Source organism: Zootoca vivipara, chromosome 15 (assembly GCF_963506605.1).
Source record: "Zootoca vivipara chromosome 15, rZooViv1.1, whole genome shotgun sequence".
NCBI classification, from domain to species: Eukaryota; Metazoa; Chordata; class Lepidosauria; order Squamata; family Lacertidae; genus Zootoca; species Zootoca vivipara.
In genome coordinates, this window is record NC_083290.1 from 42,860,670 (window position 1) to 42,881,749 (window position 21,080).

General features: G+C 42.3%; 1 protein-coding gene across 8 annotated transcripts; it reads left to right on the forward strand.

Moving 5' to 3' along the window:
- Positions 1–180: 180 nt before the first annotated feature.
- ENTPD4 (ectonucleoside triphosphate diphosphohydrolase 4) lies at positions 181–20,104 on the forward strand. Of its 8 annotated transcripts, XM_060268644.1 has the most exons (16): positions 181–288; positions 1,513–1,621; positions 3,209–3,329; positions 3,453–3,498; positions 3,599–3,766; positions 4,877–5,056; positions 5,282–5,487; positions 7,734–7,884; positions 7,979–8,082; positions 9,141–9,200; positions 10,016–10,170; positions 12,816–12,982; positions 14,081–14,405; positions 16,242–16,327; positions 17,487–17,648; positions 18,197–20,104. In XM_060268644.1, exons 5-16 carry the CDS (start codon positions 3,726–3,728, stop codon positions 18,423–18,425), a joined length of 1,866 nt encoding a protein of 621 aa, XP_060124627.1. In that variant the 5' UTR covers positions 181–288; positions 1,513–1,621; positions 3,209–3,329; positions 3,453–3,498; positions 3,599–3,725; the 3' UTR covers positions 18,426–20,104. The 8 variants fall into 8 exon arrangements, with proteins under 8 accessions (XP_060124627.1, XP_060124626.1, XP_060124630.1 ...); XM_060268643.1 differs by having other exon boundaries at positions 3,453–3,766; XM_060268647.1 differs by having other exon boundaries at positions 3,453–3,766; positions 10,016–10,146.
- The last annotated feature ends 976 nt before the right edge of the window (positions 20,105–21,080 follow it).

Here is a 21,080-nt window from a genome sequence, read left to right on the forward strand (position 1 = left end):
TATCAATGTAATAAATGAAATAGATTCCCCTTCCTTTTCTTTGTGTTTGTAGATCTATGTTTACACCGGAAGTGTGCCCAAAGGGGCCTGAGGCAATTGCGCACGCGATTCTTCGTCCTTCAACTACAGTTTTGGCGGCTCTTGCTTCCCACCCCGTTCGGCTATCGCCTTTGACGTCACTTCCGACACCCGGTCTTCCGAGACCCGGAAGTGGAGGGTGGCTGAGGTGTCGCTATGCGCCCTGCGTCCGGCGAGCGACCCGGAGAAGCCGGAGAGGAGGCGGCTGAGGTGAATTTTGGCGGCGGCGGGGAGTGCGTGCGCGTTTGTTGCACCGCCAGCTCGGACTCCCGGGTTCTTCCTTCGTGCCCAGTGGGCGCCACCGCGGGCTTCCCTTCCGCCGTGTCTGAAAAAGCGAGGAAGGAAGGGCAGGTTCCCAGCGGCGGGGGGAGGGGCCTCTCAGAGGAAGTCCGTGTTTAAAGTGCCATTTTTGAGGAGAACGAGGGTTTGGTCTGGGGTCGGCGGCGGAGTTGCGGAACAGCCGTGCGGGAAGCGCCAGCTGGGATGGGCGGGTGGCCCCCTGTGCTGGGCTTCGCAGAGGACGCGCCCCTCGTTCCAGCGGCGTCGGAGGAAAGTCCTCTGTTTGATTGGCTGTCCCGGCCCAGGCTGGTGTAAGGGGTAAAACGAGAGAAGCGTTCCTATAAACTGCGGTGAAACATGAAGTGTGTGTAGCAGCTTCCAACAGATGGCTGGCTATTGAAAACTATGATGGGCTGGATCCTGTGAACCTGTGACTCTCCAGATGTTGTTGGGCTGTTATCAGCCCCATAGCCAGTACTGAGGGATTATGGGAGTTGTGGTTCAGCAGCATCTTGAGGGCTATAGGTCCCCTGTCCCTGTGATAGCCGTCAGCTTCCTAAAATGCTTGTCATGTGGAAAGAACCAAGTGCAGGAAAGGGCATATTATCTAGCTCAGGCATCCCCAAACTTTGGCCCTCCAGATGTTTTGGACTATAATTCCCATCTTCCCCGACCACTGGTCCTGTTAGCTAGGGATCATGGGAGTTGTAGGCCAAAACATCTGGAGGGCTGCAATTTGGGGATGCCTGATCTAGCTGCTGCATCAACTCCCCTAGTTGGAAAAGTTGCAACATTGGGAGCTTTTTAGTTTAGCAAAAAAAGAGAGAGGCTAGCAAGGGTATGGTTCATCCAAGGGGCTTTAGTTAGAGGCAGCCAGGGTAAATCTTAATGTCTTGAAGCGTAGGAGCCCTTGTATTATTTTTTTAATCCTGAGACAAAAGGGACCAAACAGATGAACCTTTTTGCATATTTTCTTCCTCATAGGCCCCCATCCTTTCAAGTCTGGGATCTACTTGCTTCATTGTGCTGTTAAATGTAACCTAGCAACAGGGTATTATGCTGACAGTGTAACTTGGTTTTTAAGTTCAGCAGATCTGCTGATTTTAATGAAAATCACATTTTAATATCTTGTTTTTTCTTCTATTCTCCATTTAGTTTCTGCATGGTATGGCTTCCACCAGCATTCTTTGCATGGAACTATTAAGATATGTAATTTGCATTAAATAGCTGGTATAGTTTGCCGGAAGGTCACAATGTTTCAGTGGTAAGTAATTATAAGTACTTTATGTTGCGGTGTCTTAATTTGGAACATGCATGCTTGGAGTTCCATTTCAAACCGTAAATTGTTAAGTGGAAATTACTCATAATAAGACTGCAGAGTCTGCATTAATGCCTTCAACAGTGTTGGGAAACCTCTGGCCCATGAGACCATTTCCCCACCTGCCCCTTACCTGATGCCACATATGACAACAGGTGTGGAACAGGTAAAACACAGTTGCAGAGAAATAGTTGGAAGCCTTAAAATTCTCCTCTAAATGTTCTTTGGCAGGCAAAGTTTGTATGTGGTACCTTTTAAATGTGTCCCCAAATGCAAGCCTGCTGGGATTTGTTCCACATGGCAGCTCCCAAATAGAGCTTCTGAGTGCAATTGATCTATGCTGAAAGCAAGGTTTGCAGGTGCTGCCAATCACTGTGTTGAGTGACACCATCAAAATCTGTGCCTTTGTCCATGTAATTTGAAATCAAACAATGTGGGCAAAAGAAAATGCTTCAGCTGATGTCATAGTGATGTCAGGTAATTCTCATACCGTACATACATGAAATGGATTTCTTTAACATATTATGATAGTGTTGCATCTGCTAGCTGCCAATTTGTTTCTGAGCTCAACTCAAGGTTCTAGTTTGTAAATTTGTAATCATTATATATATATATATATATATTCTTTTCACACACCCAATTGCTTCAAATTCTGTTTAGAAAGTAGGGGTTAACTTGGTAATAAGACTTGAAATGTTATTGCAGTTAAAGCCTTGATTGCATAATGTGGGTTTTTGTGCTTTTGAAATGTTATTTAAAATTCAGTGTGCGCTGCTGATTATTTGTAGCTGGAAGTTGTAGTTTTGTTGCTTGCTTCAGCATCAAATTGCACAGATACAGAAGATGAATTTCAGCAAAAGTATGTTGGAAGGTCATCAAGCATCAGACTACATTCAGTATAGTGGGAAGTTTACATAACCTCACATTGCTCTGCTAGCTTCAGTGGAAGTAGTGTAAGCTAGCCCTGGGCTTCTTTGGGAGGAAGGGCGAGATATTAATTTAATAATAATATAATTGCCTGCATCTCCAATTTGTGAGTAACTGTGTTAGTGCACTTGCTTCCGATATGGGTCATTCCACATCAAATCAACGCAAAAAAACAAGGGTTTCGCCACCCACCGTCTCACATTTTGATGAAACTTGATATACACCCTTCCCTTACGGTTGAAAGAAACCCCCTTAATTTCCCCCCTCTATCTCAAATGGTTTTAATTTTATAGCACTTCAAAGTTTTGTGAAATCTGTGTTTCTGTCCCTCTTGAGATTCTCGGCCTTGTGTGCATTTTGTGTGCATCATGTTTTTGATCTCTGTAAAATTTCAAAGAGATCTGATCATTGGTTATGGAGAGAAAAAATAAAATAGGACAGTCTCATGCACATCATCCTGTACTTTTTGAAAGAAGGGTAGGATATAGATCGAGGATTGTTGTTTGCTAATTATTTGGTACATTGGTTTAGTTTTTGTACTCATCACATGTTGGATCTGAATGAAAGTACCATCTTTTTAATATCACTGCAATCTTTCCTTTTCAGTTCCTATTTGTACCATTGGTTCTGGGGATTATGTTTTGTCTTATGAACCTGTAACATCCGGCTGACAATAGGAGTCTATCTTACTGTACCTTGCCTGATCAAACTGTTCTGAAATGGGTAGGTAAGTATCTGAATACTGTCGGGGTGAAAGGAATAAGCTGAGTGCTTGGTGGGGATGAAACAGACTTAAAAGTATTTGACTTTGGGCTCCCTTAAATTTTAACCCTTCCTGTGCTATTTTTAGTTGATGAAGGTACAGTTGGAGACGAAACACATCACATTGTTAACAGGTAAACTGTTACAGCTGAATACTGAACTATACAAGATAAAAATAGGTACAAATAATGAATAAATAACAAAAAGTGCTGAATTTCCGTTGCTTGTTTTCAGCACTTGTGTCATGAAGAAATATAAAACATAAGAGGAGCTCTGCTGAATGAAACTAAAGGCCATTCTATTCTAGCACTCTGTTCTCGCAGAGTGAGAATTCTGCAGTCAGTACCTGAAATGGACTTAAATGGAAAGGACTCACAGTGGCATTGCATATAGATTGGAAAAGTGGGTAAATGGTGTTTGGAAATAACAGCACATATATAAATTATTTTTAGAATATTTTACTAGGTTTGTCATCTACTTAAAGCTTTAAAAATGAATTAATAAGATATGCATTTGAGAGATTGTGATAAAGGAAAAGTGTCTTTAAAAAATGTTGCACACCAGTAGCAAGCAGCATCATAAAGGAAGCATTGCCCTTTGTCACACAAGAAGAATGGTGGTACTTGCTTCCACAATTTAAAAAGTAATTTTATTCAAACTGAAATGAAAAGCTGCTGCTTTATTACATTGGGGCATCTTTTAGTAAATCAAAATGCATTTTATTGCTTAATTTAATCTAACTGATGAATGAATTGTGAAGATTCCATCTCTAATTACTGCAACTCTATACCATAAATGGAGTCCCCCTCATGTTGTAGTCCTGGAGTCTGAGGATATGACGATTTTGGCTTGCCCTAGGGTCGTCTAATAAGCTCTGCTTGACTTAACAGCAGAAATTACAGTACACAAACTCTTGAATATAGCAGTGTCTTAGAAGGCTACACTGTAGCAGCTGAAATTTCTGACCACATAAACAATTTTGTGTGACTAAGCCATATCCCCTGATCATCTCTTCTTCCTCCCAGCAGTCTCCACCCTTGTGGCTTCACTCCTCTGTCCCCAGGCAGCTACTTGTGTTCATAGCAGTACTGGGGCTATGCAAACTTAGCTTGCATTCACTCATCTACTTAAGCATATCTATGTTCTTAATATTGGATTGTTGCTTTAGTGTCAATAGTGATGATATGGATGTTTTAGAATTACTGTAATTTAGCATCATGACTGCAATAGGAGGACAACAAGGTATACATCTTCTAAATACATACGAAGTGTAGGGAAGCATTTCAAATCTAGGAATGGAGAGTTAGCAATGTGAATTTTGGGATCTTCCTTCAGTTCTTGAAACTGCAGAATCATTTATTTGAAGAGTTTATGATCTACTTAAATTCACTATGAAATTCTTTCTGGCTTAGAACATTTGGGATCCAGTGATTGTATCCTTTGTGTGTCAGTGGGTATACTGTAGCAATGTACCTTTTCAGACAGGCTATGTCTTTGTTTTCTAAATTTCAGGGTCAGTATTTCTTGCCTGTTTCCTGCTTCTTGGCACTTCAGCATTTCCCCAGTAGGGTGTCCACGAATATTGAACACCACGTTACGGCAGATTATTGTCATTGGGTTGCTCGCTGCTGCATTTTTCTTGCTGTACTATTCTGTTGTAAAATATGGCTACAGGGACAAAAAGTTGCACAGGTAAGAACATCTTGTAAGACAAAAAATATATATTCCAAAAATGTTTGTTCACATCTGAGAACAACACAAGTAATGGATAGTTGTGTTTGCTTTTAAATGTGCTTCTAAGTCCCTATAAATTGAATGCAATTTGCAGTGAGATCTTATGTTTGTTTACTCTTAAGCTCAGTCCCACTGGTTTCAATGAAATTTGCTGCTAAACAACACTTTGATGCTCTCTTCCAGGTATCTTGCTCGAGTAACCGACACAGAAGCTACAGATACCAACAATCCCAAGTTAAACTATGGTATTATGGTGGACTGTGGTAGCAGTGGATCTAGGATCTTTGTATATTGGTGGCCAAGGCACAATGGCAATCCACATGATTTGCTGGATATCAAGCAAATGAGGGACAAAAACAGCAAACCAGTGGTTATGAAAATTAAACCAGGTATTGGAGAAAAGCCATAACTTGTCCCCCGTCCCCCCCCCCCCCGCCCGCCATAGCTGTTTAGCAGCCAGTCTTAAAAGGAATGGAGTGATGGTAATTCATAAAAATGTAGCAGTTTCATTTTATTAAATATTTCATTGTGTTTTATCCCTGTTTTACTTGGGATGATATGTGTGTGCAGGCCAATTCTGCCCATGTTTACTTGGCAGTCAGTCCATACAGCCAAGAGTTTTGAGTTCATTCTAACCTCTTTCACCTCATTCTTGCAGACAGCTCTGCTTGCTGTTGTAACATAAAAACAAAGAGTTGTTTCCCTGTGGTTTGAAATTCAGCACTGGTTGGCCTGTGCTGGAAGGTTATAACTTTAGAAAAACTCTTTGAGGAAGGACCTATTGGTAGTTAACAGTGACTGATTCCTGGAAGCTACCTTGAGTATATATGAAAAGGTGTTATATAAATAGATTAGAAGTTGACATGTTATGTTTAGATTTTATTTGTTCTCAAACTCAATCTGTGACATCTGTTCAGTGTCCTTATTTTTTATGTGAATAAATATGATAAAGTCATACTTTTCTTTTCATCAATTAACTGTTTTTATATGCAATATTTACTAATACTGCTGTAGCATAAAATGACAATATAGCATGTGAAATTATGCTATTTGGCATATTTATGAAATTTACAGGGAATAGCTTTATGCATTTTTACTCAGGCACAAGACTGTTTAGTGAAACTTCCAATTTGGGGGGAAAAAAGAAAAAAATTGGAGAGCACTAAAAAACAAAACCTACCTATGAAATGTCCTGTTTTCTGGAATGAGTGAAATGCTTTTAAATATCTGGAATCCATGGACCATTTCTATTCAAAGTGCAAACTTCAGGATGCTATTGTCTTTTTCTGCTATAAGAAAAAGTGGCCTCAAAATTTAGGAAATAGGGGGATTGAACTGTTGGGCAGGCTTATTTGGGGGGGGGGGATGCCGAAAATCGCTCACCCGCCAGAACGCAGCACACAACTGCTCACGGCGCTTACAATCTCGGGCTTGGGTGAGCGATTTTCGGCATCTCCCCCCCCCCAACAATCATACGGCTTAAAAACTCAGCCTCGTGCTTCGTTCTGGCAGGTGAGTGATTTTCAGCACTGGCCGCTTGATTTTTGTGGGAGGGGGATCCTGAAAATCACTCACCCGCCAGAGTGTGGCACTCAACTGCTCACGCTGCAGCTGCCTGATCACCGCCATTAATCACACTGGTGGCGATCGGGGAGCTGACAACCTTTTGGTTCCGCTTGCGTCGCAGAAACCACCTATCAGCTCCCCGATCGCCACCAGCGTGATTAATGGCGGCGATTAGGCAGCTGTAGCGCGCGCAACTGTGTGCTACGTTCTGGCGGGTAAGTGATTTTCTGGATCCCCGCCACAAAAATCAAGCGGCCAGTGCTGAAAATCGCTCACCCATGAGCCTGAGTTTTAAAGTGGTGAATGGCTGCTTGATTGTTGGGGGGGGGGAATGCCCCCCTCAGCACTGCCTGTGTATAAGATGAGCCTAAAGTTTGAACCTCATTTTTGGGTCTAAAAAGCTCGTCTTATACATGGAAAAATACGGTATATTAAACTTCAAGCCGTATGCTTTTCCTAACACATAAATTGAAAGAAGCATCATTCAAGTACCTGTAATACAGTATGGCCTTTTCCCTGGCATTCAGACATACTATGTATGCATCCCTTCAAATAGATGGAATGATTATTTGACGTCTTGGGGCCTTTCTGCTCCATTTGATTGCATGGCTGTTACATGGACTCCAGTTATATATGCCTTTTATGCTTTTATAAAAAACATTCCAAGGTCCATTCTAATACAACCTTTGTAGCATGGGAGCCAAGGTGTTTTACCTTTTGCCTAGACTAATCTCAGCTCACATATCGTGGGTTTTTTCAACAACAGTCTTGACCTTTCCAGAAACAGGCTTTTTTAAAAACCAAGAAATCACTTTTGTAGTAAAGTTATGGCCACATGAATTATACTGGCTAGTAGAGCCTTTGCTCAGGCAGTGTTTTGTCTTTAATTGGATTGGCATACTGAATGTTACCCAGAAAATTCACCAAAACAAACAAACAGGTTATGCAGCTTCCAACTCTTACAATCAGAAACTCTTTGAAATAGTAAGGGTTTTTTTGTATGCTGGACTCCCACTTTCTGCTGTATGCATATATACACATATGTATCTCCATTGCTTTTTTTTTTTAGGCATTTCAGAATTTGCTACCTCTCCTGAAAAAGTCAGTGACTATATTTTCCCACTTCTGAGCTTTGCTGCTGCACATGTACCCCGTGCAAAACATAAAGAAACACCTCTGTATATCCTTTGTACAGCAGGGATGAGAATCTTACCAGAGAGGTGACTGAATATCTTTCTTCTATTACAGTTTAATACAGAGAATTGAGTATGTTAGGGGTCTATTTGTATTTTAAACATATTTGGAATCTTGCAGCCAGCAAAAGGCAATACTAGAAGACCTGCTAACTGATATCCCAGTGCATTTTGATTTTCTGTTTTCGGACTCGCATGCTGAGGTTATTTCAGGAAAGCAAGAAGGTAAGGAACTGCTTTTGAAAAAGACAAGTTTGAAATCACATTCACTAGACTGATGGAATTGTCTGTCCAGGGAGCAGGTCCCCTTCAGTGGGTGACAAAGAACTGTTGGACTGGATGGCCCTTGTGGTCTCTTCCAACTCTATGATTCTAACTGCTGCAAGAAACACAATTGTGAGAAATGCTGTGGATCACAACACAGAATGAGGAGAGCAGAGATATGTCCCTGTCCAGGATGTCTATATACCTAGTTGGCCTACAACCAGATTGTGTTGATACTAGGTCACTCCAATTTTAAGAAGCAAAAAACACTGGCAAATTGGAAGTTAATTTTGAAGGGGCAGGGCTCCTTAGATTGCTAAATTTCCCCTCTACTATAAATTTAAAAAATATCCAGGGATGTAGCAGGGTTAGGGAGTGTGAGGGTGTTAGTTTGATGGTTGGTTTTTTAGGTACGTAGAATATATTTGGTGGGAAGAAGAATGAATGTATGAGAAGTCTTCTCTGCATGATATAAGAGTAAAATTGGCTGGATTTGTGCAGTATCGAGAGAGGCTGAGAAAGGGCTTTATTGGAGATTCATCAGTGGAATGTCAAGTCAACAGTTGATCTGAATAAAGCAGATTCTAAATGCGATGCAGGTGGCGCTGTGGTCTAAACCACAGAGCCTAGGGCTTGCCGATCAGAAGGTCAGCGGTTCGAATCCCTGCGACTGGGTGAGCTCTCGTTGTTTGGTCCCATCTACCTGGATTAATTTTTTAAAAAGGAAAGTATTTTTCCGTACAACACAAGTTTCTTGGGGCTAATCCAGACGAGCAGTTGTCCAGTGCCTAGAATGCACTCTTTAGTGATAAATTGGAGCAAACAGCAATCCAGAGTAAACCTAATGGGCATTTGCTCCGATTCAGCAGTAAAGATCTGGTTTCGCTGGGTGAAAGTGACTGGGCAAGGGCAAGTCTGGTTGAGCCCTTGTTATAATACTGTTTTAATTAATTTTACTATTTTTAAAGGTGCAGCTTAATAACTTTTAATACTTAAAGTTGTTCTCTTAAATTTTCTAGGAGTATATGCATGGATTGGAATCAACTTTGTCCTTGGAAGGTTTGAGCATACTGATGATGGCAAGTTTCTTAATAGCACTCTGTGTGGCATACCAAAGGGAGAGATGGTGTTGGTGGTCCAATGGCTGTTGCTAGTGGACAATACCCTGCAGCAGCCGTGAATGAAAGTTGATCAGCAGCTGTGCTTGGTGGATTCTGATCCATAATAAAGATATAGAGTCTGAAAATATGTGTGTTTGCTAGAGAACAGAAGGCATAAAACAATACCCTAAGTATTTTCAGCTACAGAAGTTTTAACAAGGCTGTGTGTGTGTGTGTGTGTGTGTGTACACACATGCACCAGGAAGTCCCAAGAACATTAGCTTTTGAGAAGTATGGAGAGGACTTTAAATAAGTGCTTCAACCCCATATTATTTTATTTGCTATTTTCTGTATCTTTCCCAGCTCTGTGTTACCATTTTTGAAAATAATATACAAGGCATTCTAATTATGCCTACTTTAGAATACCATTGCAACATTTCCTGTTTTACTCCAAGCTTATTTCCTAATACTGTTAAAATACATAGCACATATTTTCTCCCACTGCAAGCTAACTTTCCTATTAACTTCCAGGACTCTTGTCACTATGGCTGTGATTTGGGATCATTGGACCATTCTGCTCAGAGAGCTTACCAAGAATGCTCCTTAAGAGTGTTCTATCAAGAATTGCATGTTTTGGTCAGCTATGCAGCCTAGCAAACTCTTGGCATTAGGCTACCATTGCAGGGTTGCCATTGCTACGTTGTACCAAGCTATAGCAGTGCAAATGTTTGAAATTCAGATCCTCAGAGGGGTTTGCCTCCCCATCTCAACATCCTTCACGTCTTGTCTTTCAGAGGATGATGCTGTAGTGGAGGTGCATATTCCTGGCAGTGAAAACAAGGAAGCCATTCTTCGAAAGAGGACTGTGGGTATACTTGACATGGGTGGTGTGTCAACTCAAATAGCATACGAAGTCCCTAAAACTGTAAGCTTTGCCTCTTCACAGCAGGTTATTATCTGTACAGCTTTTCCTTCTTTTTTGTTTTTCCCCTGTGTTTTAATCCATATACCATTGATTCTTTTTCTTTTGCGTGTTATGAGTTCTGTGCTTCACTACATGACAACTTCACCCCAAGACAAGAGGAGGTTGCATCTTGATGTCCCATCAGCTAAGCAGTCTGCCTGTACATGATTCATTTCATCAGTCAGTTTAATACAAATGTCCTTGAATTATGTTGCACAACCGTTAACTTTTCCTGGTGTTTAACCCCCATTTTGAATTGTGCCGTTTAAATTGTGACACTTCTGGTGGGAATATGCGGCGTTGTATGGATTGTGGGTGTCATTTATTTTGGATTGTGGGTTTGTTTTTATAAAGTTTTATTAATACCTTTCCTAATACATTGCAATTAAAAAACCAACTAATCTAAACAAAAACATAAACATAAAAGAAAGAAAAAAGAATACAACGTCCTCTTTCACAGATAAATCTTAACTTGTCACACACAGAGAAAGGTGAACCATCCCAGCTCTCACCTGGGAGATTCTCTTCCCTGCATCATGCAGGTTCTTTTGTCAACTACCCATAACCTTTATCAGCATGTTAGCACCTCTTTAACCCTGAATAGAGAGCCACAAATAATACAAAAGACCAAAGCAAAGCAGGAAGAAAAAGGAAGAAAACAAAAGAATATTAAAGAAAAGAATAAAGTGGAAATAAAAAATAAAAAGTAGATAAAAAGAACTTCCAACTATCCATCTATCAGTTATATATACAATTGTTCTTCACAACAGTCAAATGTTCAATCTAGAGTAGTATCCAGCTGTTCCTTCCTCTGCTAGGTCCTTTTTTCTAGTCTTCTATCTGGGACTCTCCTGTTTATTTCTTTCAGTGCAAGAAGTCCAAAGGAGGTTCTTCAATTATTATTATCTATAACAGTCAGCAATAGTCCAACATCACAGCATTCCCTCCAATTTTAAGAAACATTCAGTCCTTATTCCGTCCAGAATTTCTTCACTATGGTTATGTATTGAGACAACAGTCCATAATTATTTAGTTCTTATATAGTCATTAATCCATGCCCAAATTCATATCTTCCAATCCCATTTCCAGTTAGCTATTAGTTGTCAAATCCTTATTTTTTTTAAAGAATTTTTCTCTTCTTCCATTATTTTTCCAAAAATGTTGCAAGAGGCTTAGTAGCTTTTTCTTCCAATTTCAATCAAAATTATATGCACAGTCCTTTCTTTCTCAACTCTATCTCTTCCAGTTCAGGATATTTCTTAGTCTCTCCATCCCTGCCCACCACTTCCTCCTCCAACATAACTCCGGCATTTGGCTATTTCACTCCTTCGGTCATCTGTGTGGATGTTCTCTGGATTTCATCCTCTGTTGTCTCCAATTTTACCATTCCATTATCCTTTTCTGGCTGTTCCCCACCAGCATTTTCTCCAAGTATTCTGCAACTTCTCCAGCCTCAGCTTTACACAGTACAATTTTGTAAACCATTTTATGCATCTCCACTTTACTTTCTAACAGTTGCTTATGGAATAATTGCTGCATGACATTGACAGTTAATGTTTTTAAAATAGTTTAAAATTCAGCATCAACAGTGCACTCTCAGAAATCCACACAATTCTTGCCTATCTAAGAGTCAAGCAGTGCATTCCTAACGTTTCAGTCTAACCATAGGCAGCCATGTAGCTCCACTTTTCAAGCAACACATTAATCAGTGAGATGGAGGGTTGAAAATAGATCACAATAAGATGAAAACATCTCAGAAATGGAGAACCTCCCAGCTGTAGATAACTTTATTTGATAAATTACTTAAACACGCTTCATGCTTTATTGGTTTTCAGCCCCTTAATGATGTGTCTTCTTAAGCCAACTGGCAGGTTTTCACGTGAACATCTTAACCGACAGAGAACACCTCTGTAGAAATAGTCTCTGTAGTAATTTATAGTAATTTCAAAAGTAAATCAGGAAAGGAGGCTTTGCTGGTCTTTGCCCTAGAGACTAACCTCTAGGGCTATTAAGTGGTGTTTGCGCCAGGTGTTTCTTCTGCCCCCAGTGCATGTTCCTCCAAGATTTCTCTGTCCCATGGAGGGAGTAATCATTCCAGGGCATTCAGAAGTTAATATATCTGTCCCTTCCCTTCTGTAATTTTTACTTTATATGTGGTAAAGATGTCAAAGGGAGAGAAGGCAAAGAAGAGGCAAGAGTTAACGGGGTGAATATCAGAACATGTACAGTTCCCCCATGGGTGGGCTGCAATCAGTTTGGATCATAAATTGTGCAGATTTGGTCAACTAGCAGAGTTTTGGGTGTTGGTGCTGCTTTCTTTAGCAGGGGGTACCCAATGTGGTGCTCTCCAAATGTTAATCAACTGCAACTCCTATCAGCCCCAACCAGCATGTCTGATTGCCAGACATGATGGGAGTTGTAGTCCAACTGCATCTGGAGGTCACCACATTGAGTACCCCTGCTTTGACACTTGGGTAGTGAGTACAAAGGGTTCCTCTGGGGAAAGTTGTTGTGAAAATGTTTAGAGAGCTGCAGATTTGAAATTCCTTCCCTATATTCAGAGTTAAGTGTTACACAACACAAAGCAGAGTTGTTCATGCCTCTTTAATCTCATGTTTTGTGATCTGCAGGAGGAGGTGGCCAAGAACCTACTTGCAGAGTTTAATCTAGGGTGCGATGCTCACCAAACTGAACATGTGTACCGAGTTTATGTGGCAACTTTCCTCGGCTTTGGTGGAAATGCTGCCCGGCAGAGATATGCAGACAGCATATTTACTACCACAGTATTTAGAAACAGGTAATATTCTATAATTAACTTGATTTCCAGATCCAAATAATTTCCCTCCTTCAGATGGTTGCAGACATCTCATGTAGCTAAGAGCTGTTTGACAGTGGGACAGACTCCCTCGGAAGGTGGCAGGCTCTGCTTCATTAGAGATTGTTAAGCAGAAGGTGGATGCTTTAGTTGAGATTCCTGCATTGCAGGGGGTTGGACTAGATGACCATGAAGGTCTCTTCCAATTCTTCAATACTACGATTCTATAAGCTGCTTCCCAGCACCCTCTCCCCGTAGGGCTTTGGCTCAACTGGAACTCCAGTCAGGCTCGTTCTGCCCCCACCCCTTACCTCACACCTCGGTTCCAAGGAACTTGGAAGCCTCACTCTTAACTGCTATGTGTCTCCCCAGCCGTTCCTTATTTGACTTGTCTCCCAGCCATCATTATGGTTAATATTGCCATTTACTCAGTTTAGTTCACAAAATGAGAACACAAAATGCATAACAAACAAACCAATAACCCCCCTCCCACTAACAGATTTAAAAGGCTGTAGAATGATTATTCAGCCAAAGGCCTGGTTATAGAGAAATGTTTTTGGCTAGTGCTTAAATATGTTGTGAAGGCACCAGGTGAGTCTCTTTGGAGAGAGCAGTCCAGAAACGGGGAGCCACCACAGAAAAGACCCTGTTCTCATGTTACCAACCTCTGGACTGCCAGCAAGCCCTGCTGACCAGCATCCTGATCGTGCATCCACACAAGAGGAACATTAGAAAAAGCTTCCTCATGGGAGGAGCTGTATAGCACTGGAACAGCCTGCCTCAGGGAGTGGTGGGCCCTCCTTCACTGGTGAGGTGGTTGTCTGTCAGGGAGGATGTTAAGGATGTCTGTCAGGGAGGATGTTAAGGATGTCGCAGTTGCATCCTGCGTTGCCCACCACAGGCCTACTGGAAGTCACAGATTTTGCCCTTGTGTTGCTTTCCTTTCCCCAATTTTGAGCAAAACATGGCACTGTGCCTGCCCCCCTGACACAGCGCTAGGTGGGACCACTCTTCAAGGCAGAGCGATCTGGCATCCTGTAAACAGTTTTTGCCCATGTAACTTTGCTCAATCTTTTGCAGGCTTCTAGGCAAACAGATTGGTATGACTTCTGATACCCCCTATTTGGACCCTTGCCTGCCTTTGGATGCTGAGGATGAAATCCAGCAGAATGGGCAGAAGATGTATCTTCGAGGGACGGGAGATTTTCACTTGTGCCGTGATGTTATTCAGCCTTTCATGAATAAGACAAATGAGACGCAGACTTCTTTGAATGGCATTTATCAGCCTCCTGTGCACTTTGAGAACAGCGAGTTCTATGGGTTCTCGGAGTTCTATTACTGTACCGAGGATGTATTGCGGATGGGAGGAGAGTACATTGCTGCTAAGTTTATTAAAGCTGCAAAGGTAAAAGTTCACTCTGCTTTTGGGTGGTGAAGGGGCAGCTAGATTGTCAGACCAAGGACCTGGGAGGCTAGGGATCATCTTCTCAGTTAACCCACAAAACTAATTTGGTGATCTTGGGCCAATCACTTTTCTCTCAGCCTAACCAACCTCAGATGGTTGTTGCGAAAGTGAAATTGGTGGTGGTGTGTGTGTGTGTGTGTGTATGAGAGAGAGAGAGAGAGAGAAAGATAGAGAGAGCTTTTTATATGACCCTGAGTTCCTTGGAAGGAGATCAGGGCAAAATATAATAAAATTAATGCTACTCTTTATTACACATGTACATGAGTTGTGATTGATGTTGAAGAGTTTTGGTTCTGAGAGGCCTGAGTTTCTATCATTAAGGTAACATTCTGCTGTATACTGTAGGTATATTTATTTCATTTACGAATTGCTTTTCATGAAACATCCCAAATAAGAAAGATTTCCTAACCAATACAGATGCAAACTGAGATGGGAATATTCACTTAAAACGATTTTTGAAAAAGGAAGGTCTTCAGTTGGTACCAAAAAGGACAATAGAGACAGTGCTTGTATGATATGTAATGGGGTGGGTTCCAGAGGTATAGACATATACATGCAATACACAGATTTTCTGCATATGTTCAATAAAATCCTCACCAGCCAACTCCTTAATTTTAGGTTTGATTGAGAGGGAAGAGCAGGGGTGGTAGTTACTGTGATCAAACGGGAAGAGATTCGGGCAAGAATAGTGGCTGGAGGGAGCCTGGGTGAGAGTTGCTCATAGTGGTGGAGCAGAGATGGGTGGTGGAGATGGAAAGAGATGTAATTTTGAGCTAGTAGGCTCTGAAAGGTCATACTGACAAGGGAGAAGCAAGTTCTTTAAAAAGGTGCGAAATTTTTATTTGAGCCCAATTGACACTTTTCTTTTTACAGTGGAACCTCGACTTATGAAGACGATCCGTTTCACAGCCGTCTTCTTAAGTCGAGGTTTTCGGATGTCGAAGCGCCGCTTCTGCGCAGGCGTTGACCGCGCGTGTGGCGAAAAGACTTCCGGGGTTGCCGACTTTGGAAGTCGAAACCTTCGGAAGTCGAAGCGTTCGGCTGTCGAGGTATGACTGTATTTAGAGAACCTGTTTCTCCCTTGTGTTTGTTTCTGTTATAACCCCCACCCTGTTTCATTCCTGGAGGTTTTCATACATACTTAAGTCTCATTGTAAGTGGATGGAGGTGCATTACTTTTTGTTGGGTTTTGCCCTAAGCAAGGAGGAGGCATTCATGTTTGACTCCTCTTTATTGCATGCTGCTTTTTAAAAGAGTTTTGAAAAGGATGATCTCTATTTTATCCTCTGAACACAGTGAGCACTATACTATATAACAGGGGTGGCCAGCTCCCAAGAGACTGCGATCTACTCACAGAGTTAAAAACTGTCAGTGATCTACCCCCTTTTGGGACCTGAACCTTGATTCAGGTCAAAGTTGTAAAGCTTTTTTTCAAGGGAGGAAAGCTCTGTTTTTTTTTGGGGGGGGGCTTTTTTTTCAAGTGAGGAAAGCCCTGTTTTGGGGGGTTCAGGTCAAAGTTTTTGAGCTTCTTTTAGGAAGGAGGGAGGCCCATTTTTAGGGGTTCAGGTCAAAGATGTTGAGCTTGTTTGACGGAGGAGGAAATCCCTGCTTTTTGGGGGTATTTTATCCTTGCAATAATGTTGGGGTTGGTCAGGATGAGAGACGGTGACTTGACCATAGTACATTCCTTGCCTCCAAAAATGTGGTTGATAAACTATAATATTTTCACATTGCCTTCAAAATGATTATTTTACATTCTTTCTGTTTCTTTCTCAGGATTATTGTGCAACAAAGTGGTCAGTCCTAAGGGAACGTTTGGACCATGGTCTTTATGCGTCGCATGCAGACCGTCATCGATTGAAGTGAGTGTTCGTATTCCCTCATGGCTGGATCTGCTTGAGCATCCTTCCTGGGGAGAGAAGGGCTGAGAACAGATTGTACAAGTAGTTGCTATAAGGAAACACTTCAAGGAGGCTTAGAAGCATTCATTCTTGCCATCTGAACCACTAGTCATAAACTGCAGAGCTTTTTGGAACTGTGGTTGGGTGCCGTTTCATAAGAATGTAACGGATGTTAAACGTTTATAGCTATTTCGTATAACATAGTTCTAGTTCAAACAACCCCTAGGACTGTTGCAGTTCCCATGTGGTGGAGGGGAGAGACCTACCCCACAATGGGGTTGACCACCTACATGAGCTGGTTAGTAATGCAACTGTCTGATCCGTGAACTTCGGTCTTCCGAAGATCTGTTAAATGCTGCTATTCCTGGAAAAATGGAGCAGGTAGCACTGTGGTCTAAACCACTGGGCCTCTTGGGCTTGCTGATCAGAAGGTCAGTGGTTTGAATCCACACGATGGGATGATCTCCCATTGATCTGCCCCAGCTTCTGCCAACCTAGCAGTTCGAAAGCACGCCAGTGCAAGTAGATAAATAGGTACCACTGTGACGGAAAGGTAAACAGCGTTTCCATGTGCTCTGGCTTCCGACATGCCGTTGCGCCAGAAGCAGTTTAGTCATTCTGGCCACATGACCCTGAAAGCTGTCTGTGAACAAATGCCAGCTCCCTCGGCCTGAAGCGGGATGAGCGCCCCACCCCACAGTCGCCTTCGACTGGACGTAACCATCCAGGGGTCCTTTACCTAGCATTCTATTTGTGGAAATAATGCTGTCTATTAATTACCGAAAATTAACACGAGAAAGGCTTGTTAAAGTAGCCAGTACCAAACCTCATCCCACCTTTTTGTCTCTTTTGGGTTTAATGTTCAAGCCTGCTGGAGCAGATGTACTCCCTCTGTCATAGCAAACTTAATATATTCCATGTAAGCACCTCATGTTGGGTGCAATCCAGAGAATGTCTGTGTAAGTTTAAGTAGAAACAGTGTGCCTTTGAATATGCAATTAAATGCACAAGACGAAGGGAATTCAGTTATTCTTTTTAGGTTGTGCTTTTTATGTCTTAACAAGTTCTTCTTCTGTTTAAAAACAGCAGAAGTTGACTCCTTAATGTTTATTCTTTGTAGGTATCAATGCTTTAAGTCAGCCTGGATGTATGAAGTGTTTCACAACGGTTTCTCTTTTCCTGTAAACTATGGCAACTTAAAAACTGCACTGCAGGTCTATGACAAAGAGGTGCAATGGACGTTGGGGGCCATTCTCTATCGAACACGATTTTTGCCTTTGAGGTATAGCTTCGCTTTTCTTAAGTGTGGTGTTCAAAAAGAGCCGGTCACGACCAGCTATCTCCCTTTCAGTGGATAATTTTCTCCAGAAAACTGCATCTGTGATGCTTTCTGAGCATCATGTAGAGCTAGTGAGTTGCCCACCAGATGGTAGGAATAGAGGACAAATGGAATGTTAAACGCTAGTTGTTGTTCACCTCTGTCTGCCTTGTTCCTCGAAGCCAGCACAGCAGCCTTTGCTGTTGGGTTGCTAGGCATTCAGATAGTTTGAGAGTTTGAGAGGATTAAAAGAATTGGTCTAAGAGGAAAATGGCATTAGTGTTACAGCTGCTGACATCACAAAATAACCCCCCAAAAAAGTTCTACGGGGTAGTTTAGGAGTCGGGGCTCTTTCCCACTTGAAAATCAGCATATTCCTCAGTTGCCCCCTCAGCTTTCTTCTGGCAACTCTCCCCCCCTTGCAGAGGCTGACTTGCTGAGGTCTGGGTTGCTGTAAGATTTCTTTCACACTAATACTTTTGTTTTTCTTCTGGCCCCCTCCCTTTTCCCAGGGACATCCAGCAGGAGAATTTCCGAGGCAATCACTCCCATTGGCGCAGCTTTTCCTTTGTTTACAACCATTACTTATTCTTCGCCTGCTTCTTTGTTGTGCTGCTGTCCATCCTGCTGTACCTGCTGCGATTGCGACGGATTCACCGGCGAATGCTACACAGCAGCCAGTCCCCTTCCCTCTGGATCGAGGAAGGCCTCCCGCCACAGAAGATCCCAGGAGCCTCATAAGCTGCTGAACACTGGTCTTAGGACTTGCTAAAGAAAAAGCCATCATTTTTTGCCTCAGGGTTCTTCTCTCATCCCTAGAAACCGTTGCCCAAACCTCTCGCTGCAGTGTTGGAATCGAGAGGTCACCTGCACCTGGAAAATGAGGGGCGAAAGCAGGGTCAGCTCTGCTGGGCTAGACTGAGGGAATATCAGCCAAAACTATTTTAAAAACTCATACCTTAAAAAGTAAATGCACTTTGACTTTGAGGGGAGGGGAGATGTTGTGAAGGGAGGAACAAAAAGGGTAGGGCAGGGAAGACTTAATGCCAGTAAATGAATAAATGGGAAAGAAGCAAACTAGTCTGTTCTCCACTGTTCCCTACACAACTACTGCGATTGTTCTCTCAATATATGGTAAGCCAGCTCATAAAAGGTTCCTGTGGATGTGAGTGAAATCTTCCTAACCTAATCCATCCTATAAGGCAGGGGTGGGGAACTGGATGGGGCTGGCTGGCCAGACCATTATCTTCCCCCACTTCTCGTGCCCACATTGGGTGACCCGTTTTTCCCTGCACGGATTGAAATCAGACTGGGGGCAAAAGCACAGCCTGCAAAGCACACACTATCACACTATCAGGGCTTGCAGAGTGCTATGCACAGGCCATCCTGATAGGCAGCTGATTGACAATGCCTGAAAACCCCCTTTTGGCTGTCACTCATGTGATGTTCAGTGTTGGGCAGGTAAGCCCAGCTGAAATGGCCTGGTAGACTTAATTAAGCCCATGGGCTGGAGGCTCTCCATTGGAGTCCTAAGGACATCTCATTTGTCCCTAAGATGCCCCAGAGGCACACAGACATCAGACAAAGGGCCCTCTATTCATTCCTGGTGTGAACAGCAACATAGGCTTCAACAGAACTCTCCCTGGGTGCTCCTAAGTTCCTTGCTGTGTCTTGGCCTGCACAGAGGAACCAGCACCCGCGGAGAATTGCGCAAAGTGAGAGTCAGCAGCAGGATTCATAAACCCTTCACCACTGTAAGCAAATGCACATTGCAAGACAAGCCCTCCACCCAATCCTGTGCTGCTGCCCATGCTGGGAATGAGGGTGTTAAACAGCCTTTTTTTGTTGGTGTCTTGGCTTGCCTGCGAGTGTGTCATTGAACAGTGCCAATTTGGCTGGTCTTGAAGCCCTTGCTCTGTTCAAATGTGTTTAAAGATATTTTGTAAAATATGCTGACCAGGGCAATAGATCTTAAGGTTCTGAGCTGCTTCCTGAAAAGATGGTTCTTCAGTCTGTTAACGTTGTGATGTACAGTATTCTTGCAATATTGTGATGGAGCAAACCTGGCTAGCCATTGTAATGTACTGGTGTTGGGAAATGCACTCATAGCATGGCACAGTTGGCCTTGCCTGCAGTCCACCTTGTGTGCTTGGTAGCACTATTTGTGCTGCAGCAGAGAGTTAATATATGTGTGGCTTTCAATCTTTGGGCCTGACAGCAATTATTGATCCTTTTGTAGCAGCAAATAATTGAGTGAGACTGAAACACTGCTTGAATGTGTGCTGGAAAGATAACATGTATGCTGTCATGTCCTTATTTCTGGCTATAGAAACTGTTTTTTACTTGAAAGAACATGTTCATAATTTAAAGTGGCATTTGTGTGAACATCTCATAAAATACAAGCTTTATCATCTTAGAAAGCAGCATCTAGTTTCACTCATGCATGAAGGGGTGAGTGTGTGTGTGGAGAGAGAGAGAGATTAGCCTAATTCTCCCTTATGAGAATCTCTTCCAGACCTGTGAAGTTGGAGTGGGAGGATACATTAGAAATTAATTATAATGTTTTGACTGGAATCCCCCATGTGCATAGCTGTCAAGTTCTCCCTTTTTTAAAGGGAAATTCCCTTATGTGGAATGGGCTTCCAAGCGAGAAAAGGGAAAACTTGACAGCTATATAGGCCCATGTGTGCTATGGTCAAGGAGCATCTATTTAAGGAGGGGAGTTGCTCTTGCACATGTTGCTCATGCTTTGAATTTCTTTTCTTTTTGGCCTATTTAGATTCCCACACATCTAATTTTATTGTTACCCTTTACCCCCGAAAGACCCAGGATTGTAATTGGCCCTGAGTGTTAAAGTATATCAGTGTTTCCCAACCAGTGTGCCTCCAGATGTTTTGGGACTACAACTCCCATCATCCCTAGTTAGCAAGACCAGTGGTCAGAAATGATGGGAGTTGTAGTCCCAAAACATCTGGAGGCACACTGGTTGGGAAACACTGAAGTATATTATAGAAATGTAGGCAACAAGTGTAACTATCAGCCTTGCTTGGCATTTTGTGTTTTTTCAAAAAAAAAGGTCAAGCCTTTTGCTTTCTAATTTGCTTTCTATATACAGTGGAACCTCGGTTTATGAACACCTCGGTTTATGAATTTTTGGTTTATGAACGCCGCAGACCCATCTGGAACGGATTAATTCACTTTCCATTACTTTCAATGGGAAAGTTCGTTTCAGTTTATGAACGCTTCAGTTTATGAACAGACTTCCGGAACCAATTACACCCATGCTTCAGTTTATGAACGCTTCAGTTTAAGTACTCCGCGGACTGTCTGGAACGGATTAATTCATTTTCCATTATTTTCAATGGGAAAGCTCGCTTCAGTTTATGAACGCTTCAG